Raw genomic sequence first — 11475 nt, forward strand, 5'->3', positions numbered from 1 at the left:
AAAAAAGAGTTCTCAGCTGAAGCTAATTTAAAGGGCTAAACACTGTCAGGGCTACTGCAAAGTTGTGGGAAGATGGAAGAACAACTTAAATGTGTAGATCCATGACAGTTTAAGTATTTGTGCAGTAGCTGCCTGAAGGGATCCTTGACCCCAATTTATACCTCTCGCAGAGAATCAGATGAACAGAAATTGGACTGGCAAATGGCTTTACAAAACATTTCAAGGGAAAAGACAGGTCCATTATTAAATACAATTGCATAAACAAAAATGGTACAGAAAAGCGAAGCACCAGAATGTGCACAAGGAAAGATTAAGTGCAAATCAGATCCTTCGCAATGTCTCTTATTAAGATAGGAATCATGCACAAGAAACTGTAACAAATGTGATATTACTGATCATTTAGACAAATAAGTAGTATTCAAAACCTATTTACACTACTACTTGGAAAAATAGTTGGAAATCTTTCAACTTGTAGTTATTATGTTCAAAGGTAAGGATATAAAAAAAATCTCAAGGATTTGAGGAAGACAGGAAAACAAGGAAAACACAAGAAAGGAAAGAAGGAAAACACAACCAGTACCTAGATTACAAAGCACAAAGCAAAAAACAATGTAAAGCCTTCAGGCAATTACTTAGTACTTTAATTAAAATCTTGCAAAAAAAACTCAAAATGAGTTGTTAGGCAAACAATTTAAAAGCATCTAGAAAACAACGCCTATATAAATGACAACCGTTGTGGTTTGGTCAGCACTGACCACAACAGACAGATCTGGTTTCCTCGGTCAGAGCAGTAAGCCTTGCAGACACACGGCAAGTAATAACAGGGTACATCTATCTCAAGGCTTCACTTCTCCCAGGTTTTGGCAGATGAAAATACAGCCTAGATAAATTATCACAGAACTGGTGCACAACCAGATGCATGAGAATACAAAATTTTTTAAAAGTACAAGAGAGGCTACAGGCTCATTTAACTCAGTTAAGTTAACTAAGCAAAGTGCACCATGCCAGCTTTGCACAGAAGAGATGTTATTAAAGAGGCAGTGCTCATCAGCTGCTCTCCAGGATGCCAGACGTAAGGAAATTCCAAAGCAAAAACCCTCAGGTTACAAAACAGAAAGAAAAACTAAGATGGTAAACCCAAAGAAAATTCATTTCTTAGAGATCTCCTTCACTTCAAGCTACAAATCAAAACAGAACACAGAATCAGCTATACACCCTATTTTTAAGCATTTTTACTCCTCACTGAATAAGCTGGAGCCTTCCCAAAGCATTGCAGCATTCCTGCACTTGCATATTTTCATTCAATGGGATATTAATCTCATAATCAGCCCCAACCATCCATTGTAAATAACACCTCCTGTAAAATTTGTACCCAAGAGCCTTGGCAAAAGCTCTTGCATATTTTCTTTTTGATCTCTGTTTCTCTCAAATAAGGTTACCGTGTCCCTGTGAAAAGTGGTTACATACTTTACTGTGAGGTACAAATTCCTCCATCATTTTCTTTAAAGGATTTTCATAATCCACAATCATCTGGCCAAGGCGTGGATATTCTCTGTCACTTGAAAAAAGAAAAAACAACAATAATTCACTGAGGTGTAACGATCACTTCTTTAAAAACACATCCCCTACACAACAGGTTCCTACCTCGCTCCATGTGTCATTTCATGAGCATAGTTATACAATCCAATGATGGCCTTCCTTTCTTCAATTCGAGACAGCAGTATCATTAGTGTAGTGTAGGTTATAATCAAATCTAGGTAGTTCTTCGTCAAATCAAAATTTACAGTCTAGAGGTAAAAAACAAAATCAACAATAAATCTCATTCTAAAACCTTCAGAAACAAGCATAAAACTTTTTCTTCTTATTGCCACCCATTTTTGGCATTTTTAAAATACAACTGACTGTCTTGATCAGCATTTTTGTCCTGCTTGTATATAGACTTTGTATGATCTTAATTTATTCATCCAAATCCCCAGAAACGGTTTTATTTGTGAAAGCAATCACACAAATAAACCCGTTCAGGCTCAAGTGTTGCAGCTGGCAGACAAGAAAGCTTTTCTTGGATGTTACAGTCAACTAGTGCCTAGTCTCCAACCGAGATTTTAATCAGACTCTTACATATAAAGCCAGCAGATATCCACTCACCTGCCACAACCATCCCATAGGAAAGTCAACCAAAGTTCTGAATGACTAGAACTAATAAGGTGACATTATGTACAATAGGAAACAAAGAGGAAACCAGGAGGAAATTGATTTTATTTAAAATGTGACGCTTTTAGATACTTTTGTTCTTGCTTTAGCCAAAAGAAGTGAAGACCTCACACATCCCACACATACCGATGGGACAACAGCAGTATTCCTGGTTTTGAGCCTCACCCAATTCACATAAAAAGTCTACAGTAAACTTCTAAGAATGCAGATGCTATAAAGCAAAAAATGCTGTCTGTATTTTGCTATTATTTACAGTCCATAATTAGCCTGTTCTAAAGGGTCTATGTTCTGATATCACACTACTTAGGAAAGTTAGAGATACGAGCATTATAACATGTATTTCTCTCCCATTTATAACTAGAGATATCATTTTTCTTGGCTTAGCATAAACAAATCTTTCCAATTCACCATGCAGAACACTTCAATTAGAAACATTTTTAGTTGGCTTTTAACAGTTGAACCCAGAAACTTACAATATCAAAGAAGACTTGGCAAACATCGATAGTGTTCAGCAGCTCACAAACGTGGTCCTTGGGAGAGAAAAAAAAAAAGATTTAAAGAAATTGAAGTAAATCACTTCACTATGCTTAGCCAATTGAGATTATGCTGTTTTAAACAAGCCAAGCAGACCTATAAATTCAACTACCTTCATTTACAAATAGACAACAAATCTCACGTGCTGTACCTCACCTTAAATTCCATAACATCAACAAACGTGAAGTAGTACAATGCCAGGTTCTTCAAAATCTCTGACTTTTCTTTCTGTAGCTGAGCAAGCTGTTGCTAAAAGAAGAACAGAAACACGTTCACTGTTCCGAGAGCTTGAGAAGCCAGCTGACAAATACTACCTGTAAGGCGCAGATTAACCACCAGGTCATAAAAGAAGGTTTTAACATAGTTTTCTAAGACTGAAGCTCTGTGTGTATCTTAAAGGCACACAAAGTTCTCAAAGCGGATCATTTAATAGCTGCTAACCATACTTTGGAGATAAAAGTCAAATTAGTACACATTAGTACCAAAATCTTACTGTTTAGCTCAACTAGAGATAAAAATGGGTAGTTAGGAAAATAGTGTTATCATGTGCATTATTAGCAAAAGCAGAACAGTACGTGAGCACGAATCAAATGACAAAAAAAAATAACGACATTACTTGAGGTGGGAGAAAAGAAGGTGGCAGGTTACAAATTTTACTACAGGAAAACATTATGCTTTTGAATTCTGAACTTACCAAAAAGAATATCCAGGCAAAGCCACGTTAAGCATGCAAAATAAAATGTAGATACAAACATAAAATACAGTAACGGTTCTTTGACCAGTTCCATATAACACAATAATACATTCAAACAAAAGCAACAAAATAAAGAAACACAAAAGAAGCAAAACACTAGCAGTAGACACTGGTGGATAAAATGGAAGAGGCAAATGTGAATACAAAGGCATAAAATAGTCCACATGGATTGATTTATTTTTTTTTTCTTAAAGAAATCTCATTTAATTTCCACATTCATCAACATTTCCTTGGAGTCCAACAGCTCCCTTATAAGATTACAACTGAGAACAGAAAATGCAGCTGTTAGAATAAATGGGACGGCTGTTCAATAGCTACATATCAGAGTCTCAAGGCACTACAAGGATCCAAATACTTAACCTCCAATATTCAGTTACTCATTACCATCTCGATACGTGAATTAAAGCAGCATCGTGAAACTTAATACGAAAGACTGCCCTCTAAGTGTCTGTGAGACTTACAGGTGATGAACTCCACCCTGCCCAGTGCCAATGAAGCTCTCCCAGTGCACACTTTACGCTCCAGCTGCCTAATCTTCAGAGAATGGAGCATCAAAACTACCATACACAGAGGAAAGAGCACTTGGTACATTCAGGGCTGTTCTGCCAGTCTGCAGCTGTTACAGGATGAAAGCTCATCGCCTTACGTGTTTGAGTTCAGCCTCCAGCCTGGATGTTTAAAATACTTACTGCAAGTGAGTTGCATTTAAAATATTAAGCAAAAGTAGGGTTTATTTCTGTGTGATTAAAAAAGCGCAAATAGGATGAAACTGAAGAGCCATTTCATGAGTCTTCTGTGACCGACTACGGGAGAGGAAAAAAGGGCTGTCATCACAAGTGCCTTTATGTCTCCTCCCTACTGCAATCCCAACGTGGGCTAAGCAAGGGGCAATGCTAAGGTGACAGGGTACTATATGCAACACCTACATCCGAGTCTGCGCTTCACGGCCAGAGAGTGGGAAGGCACGGCAAACAGGAGATGGTGCTGGAAACGTTGCTTTCCAGAAATTCCAGGAAGTGGTTAATTAAATAAAAACATCTAGAGAAGCATTACTTACTGTGGGGCACCCTACCCCACATTAAGGCATCACTGCTGTACACTGTCACTCAGATTTTTACCTAGCCAACTGCAATCCTGTTAGCAAAGCACGGTGCAAGAAGCTCTCCTCATACAACACAGACTGAACAGTGATATTTAAAAGCAGTTTACATCATGTAGGGTCTGGGATGTTTATTTGTGTTTTTATTGCTCAGGAATGTGGGCGTAGCTCTTACCACACCCACCGCAACAACACTTTCCATTACCAATTTCATAACAGCTGTTTAGATGCATTAGGGGCCATATTGCCTTGTATCTGTTTGAGGTTGTTTTCCTCAGCTGTAATTCTCATCTCTCTCTCAGCAAACACTTCTGTTTCCAATATTCAGCAGTAATTTTAAAGAAGGATAAGCTGAAATATAACTTCCACCATGAGACTGTTTTCTCTGCAGTTAACTGTGCCTTACTTACTGGTTAGACAGAAGAGTTTTATTTATTATTCAAGAACTTGAAGAACAAAACATATCAGCAAGGATGTCAGTAACACTGTTAAACAAGGTTAATTAGACTTAAGGTATATGAAGAGCAAGAATAGAAAAAAAATCTTGTATATGAAATCATTAACAAATCAGTTTGTTAAGCACATTATCTGCAAGAGAGAAATTGACCTTTACCAAGTTTTTGTGTTTCCTTCTTCATATTAACCCCTAAATCTTGAAACAACTGATTACATTCACAGAGAATGTATCTTAAAAGAAACAGGAATCAAGTCAGCAATCACAAGCCAGCATCATTTAAAGCTCGTATGAATGCTCAGTGATGAGAGTAACAACAGAGATGCTGGCATATCATCGACATCAGTAAATACAAACACACAAGAAAAACAGGAGGCAAGTGAAGAAGTCTGTAAGGGGATTGCATGCAGAAAAATAGGATAACCACAGCTCTGTAACTACTGAATCATTTATCTGACTAGCAGCAGCAGCACGTGCATGAATGTCTGATACCATGATCCAAGAGTAGATGACAGGTAGGGGAATTATCCAATTTATACATACTGTAGAAATACAACAACATTATTTAATGCAGGAAGTTTTTTTGTTGTTGTTGTTTTTGTTGTTTTTTTTTTTAATGAACCAACACTATTGTGCTGTTACTACAAAGCCCTCAGAGGACACATCATCACCTCCTTTTTGCCAGCTGGAATATATGCTCCCAAATCAGTATTACAAAGTCTGACTGCTACAATTCAGAGGATACAGGGAAAATATTCACTGACAGTATTCTTGATTTTTATTCCATATGCCTGCCACACAGAGTCTTTCAATGAATACTTTAAAAATTAAATTCATTTGAATGGAATTCTGCACCTACAAAAACCAGTGCAGCACAGTGGAAAGAGAAGGAGAATCTAACTAACTGAAGAAAAAGTTTAAGTAGTGTAAATTAACTGCAGAATGATAGACATGCCCTTGGTTTTCTCTCCAATTAAAAGCAGACTCTCAAGTGGCAGTCTGCACATAAAGAACATGTTACAAAATATTTAACATTTTTACTAACTAATGCATTCATACCATATGATCTATTTTTGGTTACTTTTCAAGTTTCTTGCACCGAGGCAGCTTTCCTGAAAAAGGAAATAGCCTGCCATGGCCCTCCCCAACTGCTACTGTGTGCAGGGCCTGCTCTCAGGGCAGGAGGCCCCTCTTCCGGCTCATCTGCCAGCCTTCACCACATTTCCCTATTCCTTCAATTTTATACAAATTTCTGCATTAATTCCTACACTTTGCTCATCACATGTTGCTGTATCATCCAAGCCTTGGTCACTGGTCTTGACATCACTGCAGCAACCATTTACGGAGTAAAGTCCTCCACCATGCTGTTGTACAGACAAAAATGTTTGGGGCAAAAAAAGAAGTCCATCTGCACACTTAAAATTTACAGCCTGAAACTGGGAAGAAAATTCATTCAAGACGCGTGACAATTTTGAGATGCCAGCTCTATCACCGTCACCACATAACTAAGACACTGTTCAGATACAAATGAGAGCACGGTGGGTTTGTTTGTGTTTTTCAATGGCCAGACTCTTAAGAACTGAAGACATCAGGAGTTGCACACAAAATGAAAACAGTAGGTATGACTTTATCAGAGCATGGCATTGGCAAAGCAGTTCAACTCTTGAATGATTCTTCGTAAAAACATAGACAAAAAGATAGCTGTTGCAGAGAAGGTATAGCTTCTTCTGAAAAAGTGTCATCATGGCACCCTACTCTCAAATATTATTAAAAACAACAGCTAGTGCAAAGCTTAATGGAGACTGGCTGTTGCTCAGGTTGCATTATTCATGCAGGGCATCTCCTGCAAGCCAGATGATGTCTTGGGGAGCTCAGGGAAGCTAAGCTCATCTGCAGTGTCTACCACACTGTAGGTTCTTTGGGCAGCATGGGAGCTGAACAAACAGCTGTGCAAGAAGGACAAGGCATCCTCTGACCCAGAAAGGTTTTCATCTTCCTGGCCAGGAAGCCAGGTAGCTTTGTGGCAGCATACAGGGAGTTGGTTTTATTGCTTAAGCAATAAGGTGTCTGAAAACTCAAGTCTCCAGGCAAGAGACCTAGCTCACCAGAAGGACATTTATTCTCAAGTTTACTGGCTAGGAGGATTAAGTTACCTGACTTTTAATAACAACTACCATAGATTTTAATACCACACCATTCCCTGGAAAGTAAACAACTATTTTTTTTAGTGAAGTAGTATTAATAATACATAAGACAGCACAGTTGAGACCTCGAAGTAGTTTTTCATCCAGGAAAATTTCTAGACTGTATCCACTAGCACTGTGCAAATGGCAATACTAAGAGTTTCATTAAAAACAAACAAACCAACACGACTTGCTTTGTGGCACTGTACTGGAAAGAGCTGAAAGGAGTAATTTTAAAAGAGCGTGATTTTAAGTACTTAAGTGTTTTTAAAAAGACATAATTGGAAGCATTTACCACAAATTAAAATCAAGGTTCGTTATAAAGCCCATCTTTAAATGACATTACAATACAAGAAAATACTTAGTAAAAGCATGCTTCAGCCAAGGAGGTCCAGCCAACGTGAGCCCCCAGCACCCCTCCCACACTCAGCTCATTTTCTGTGCAGCCCAATCACTCTGAATCAAAACCACAAAAGGGAGAGCAAGCAGCCCAGACATACATACTGCCGTCTCAAGGGAGAAAGCCAGCACCCATGAAGAAGAGTAAATAAAATTTAGAGTGAGATAGTTCACATGTACAAACCCTAACCCAGGGAGACAGGAAACGGTCTCACCACTTGCACTCCATTCTCATCTGATCTTATTTCCAGTCCCCTCCAACACAAACCAGCAGATTGCAGTTGGAGTTCAAACAGGGAAATAGCTCTGAAAAGAATATCTCAAGAATTTGAAATCATCCTAAATGAGCAGATAAGAACAGGAATGTAGCTACTGACAAATCAAGATTAACAGTAGCTGGAAAGCACGGACACTTCCCCCACCAAGCATACCTTACACACTTGTAAGGTTTCATCAGTCTGCTTGCTGCTAAGCAATGACTAAGTCGCAGCATCACCAGAAGACATTTCAAAATATAGGAAGTTTTTCTACAGGAAAAATGCTCAGGAGCAATCTGAGTAGAAGAACATATGTTCAAGAAGGAATGCAGAAATTCTCACTACTTCCCATATGCGCTGGTTTGGAAAGCAGAAAGTGAGCTAGCTCTATTATATAAAACAGAATTTTACCTATGCAGGCAGTGGATTTTCACATCCTACCCACAACGTAGAGGAAACGTACATCATCTCTCCCTCCATCTCCAGCTCCCCAGCATGAAGTATTTTATTCCATCTTTACAATGTAATTAAATCTTAGCATTGGCTAAAAAAAGATAATTTTCAGGTCCTACTGCATCAGATGACTGTTCAAACAGTCACATATTTCACATGCTATTAAGCAGTGCTACCTGGCTAGCCAACATCATTAACAGGCAGTTGAAGAGCTCTGTCTTCACACTACTCATTTTCAAGGTTATATGGCTCTAGATGGTGACTGAAGAAGAAAGGGCAAATGTAAGGCTATACTGGGATTGCCCTCTGACAAAAGGAGAGAGAGTTACGAACTGATGAGGTCCTGAGTTATCTATAATCGATCTTTTGGAAGACAGACTACTCCATTCAGTTTTTCAGCCAAGTCAGCACGGATTCATCAGTTACTTCCTTTCTCTTTTTTTTGAACTGCTCATAATCTTTCACTCTTGCTGCAGTACTGAAAGTCAGCAGTTGGTGGACATGAATCTAGCGTGACATCATATCAGAGAAGGATCACAATCAGCAGCCATGGTTTTAGTCCATGAAAATCTAAAGCTCTCTGCAGTAAATGTCACAGAATCACTTGCTTCGATGGAATTAAAACACACGTTAAGATAAGGCACCCATTCAGCTAACGCAGAGACCACTCATATTCTTCAGTAAAGTGGATTGTTCACCTCTGACACACAAAGCATTGCAAGTGATGGTATGTGAGAAACCCATTTAACAGCTAAGAATCAGTAAAAAAAAATACAAGCACTAATGATTCTCTAACTGAATGCAAGCTTGTTTGCTTGGCAACATCACCTATCGACACATCAATAGGTAACACTGTGTAGATGTACACTGCTAAGCAATGGAATTGCTGCAGCTGAAAAAATCCAAAAAAGGTCCTTAAAGACTGTCCTCCAACTTTCATCATAAGGACACACACAGGTTATGACGTCTCATGCACTTCCCCTGTAATTATCCTCAATAACCTTTTATTAACTGCTGTTTCCTTGTTCCAGTAAGCTTCTTGCCCTTCCCCACCTCTCATCATGTATCCCTGATGAAGGAACTCATTTTTAACTTACGGTGAGCACTGCTGGCTAATGGGAGAAAGAAGACAAAGGAAGAACAAGTAGGGGAACAGTATCTTCCTGACTCAGGCTTCATACTCATGCCTTTCCAAAGCTAAGGTTTATGAACAGAAGTTTATCTCACATTGAACTTGAACTCTCCCTGCAATATGACGTGACTTTTGTCCCACGAGGTACTGATTATAAAGGTTTATTCGGCAAGACATAACGCTATAAAAGAAATCTTTTAAGAGAAACAAACTGCAGTTTCCTGAGACCATGGATGCCTACCGCTGGAAGTCAAAATCCATAGCTTGAACTGTGCTCCAATGTAATGCAGGCTTTTCATAACCTGCCCTACTATCATTGCTTTCCTTCAATACAGTCCTGGCTGCCTCGTGGTAAACAAACAAAAAGCAACAATGAAACATCTGAGTGTGTCCTATTTCAGAAAATTGGACTGTCAAGATATCTCAAATGAGCTTTGATCAATTTCCATGAACTTCACAGTACAAAATTCATACACCATCATTAGTTAAGTTCTAAATTCATAGCCAAGAACTGGAAGACACTGGGAACATGCACTTAACCATGCTAAATGAGTTCTTATGTACAGAATAGCCCTTTATTCAATAGCATAGTTGCCACAGAAGTTTAGAGAACACAGAAGAGTTTACCAAGAGATTAGGAAAAGAAATTACTATTTAATGTTAATTTGATAAAGAATTTGCACTATTTGCAACTAACACAATCATATTCAATGCAAAAACAAGCAATATCCAACAGTATAAAATGTGTAAGTTCTGAAGTGAGAAAGCACACTGTTCACATTGTAACTGAAATAGTTTCTACCATAAAGGAGAGCTTGTGCTGGTTATATTTGCTTTTTAAATTGTTGTTGGCATTACTGAGGACATTACGTGGGAATTCCGGAGGTTTAAAAACCAACTCATTATCCCCACTGCTGCCATCGCTACCATTCTGCAAAAATCAGAATGCTTAAAGCAAGGCTAACCCTCTCAAGCACACATGCAATTAACTGCATGCAGGGAACATGCAAACCCCATCACCTACCTCTGCATTCCACCTTTTGATAGAAATATAAGTAGATAAAAAGAAAAGAAAAATCTTTCCCTTGACTTTCAAACTGAAACAGAGAAACTTCATGTGCATTACCTACCAAAAAAACACCTGCAATCTAATTAAAGGCTACAATGTCATACTGAGCAATCACAACTGATCTCAACGCATCTGAAAAGAAAATAATGGTATTTCTTCAGGATCTGTCTTTTGTCCTGTGCAAGACTTCTCCTACGTACACATCCCTTATTTCCATGGAGACTGCTACTGCGGGCAGGAGCACCCATGAAGTACGAACACATTTTCCCATTTGTCAGTCAGCTGGCTTTTATTGATCTGCTTGTCAGGCCTCATCACAAGAAGTTACACAGCTTCCATCTTCCACTCACCAACGATTTCTGCTATCAAAGGAAGGCAGCATGCAAATTTAGATTTTTGTGTCTAGGACTATTTCCCACTAACAGCTCTTCGAATCTGAACCAAGAATAAGCAAAAAGAAAACTGGAACATAAGCTACACTAACAACAACAAAGAATTAGAGCAAGGTGTAACATTCTAACTTCGGAGTTAGCTTTCACTGTAGGATCTTGTCAGCCATTTGCATCAACAACTGTATTTCAAGCATGTCAGCATCAGGGTCTTCAGGTAACTCACAGAACCGAGCAGCATGTGTCAAAGGGCATTGAAAGAAACAGTATATATACAGTCATTTAGTTACTTACATTGTTGTTGCGTGTTTCTACTGCTGGAAACTTCCTGACTATGAATTTGACGGCGGATTCCAGGTTTTTGTCAATAAGATAGGATGGTTTGGCTTTGGGGTCACCACATGCCTATAAAAAAATACAATACAAAATGTAGTAAAAAAAAAATCATCAACCTTGTCAAATTAAGCGATAGTTGCAAATCTGAAGACAAACTAGAAAGATTCTTTTGTTTTGGTTTGTTGGTTATTTTTACTTTTTTTTT

The 11475-nt window shown here is 38.5% G+C and overlaps 1 protein-coding gene across 3 annotated transcripts in view; it reads right to left on the reverse strand.

Moving 5' to 3' along the window:
* Positions 1-11475, reverse strand: part of NCKAP1 (NCK associated protein 1) — a 70928-nt gene that overhangs the window by 30671 nt on the left and 28782 nt on the right. For all 3 annotated transcript variants that reach the window (XM_010713335.3, XM_010713331.2, XM_010713337.2), the window contains 5 exons: positions 11229-11339; positions 2902-2994; positions 2685-2741; positions 1645-1787; positions 1468-1558 (listed from right to left, as the gene is read on the reverse strand). In XM_010713335.3, the coding sequence (XP_010711637.1) occupies positions 1468-1558; positions 1645-1787; positions 2685-2741; positions 2902-2994; positions 11229-11339 (495 nt within the window). The remainder of the gene's footprint in view (positions 1-1467; positions 1559-1644; positions 1788-2684; positions 2742-2901; positions 2995-11228; positions 11340-11475) is intronic.

The sequence above is a fragment of the Meleagris gallopavo genome, chromosome 7 (assembly GCF_000146605.3).
Source record: "Meleagris gallopavo isolate NT-WF06-2002-E0010 breed Aviagen turkey brand Nicholas breeding stock chromosome 7, Turkey_5.1, whole genome shotgun sequence".
In the NCBI taxonomy this organism is placed as follows: domain Eukaryota; kingdom Metazoa; phylum Chordata; class Aves; order Galliformes; family Phasianidae; genus Meleagris; species Meleagris gallopavo.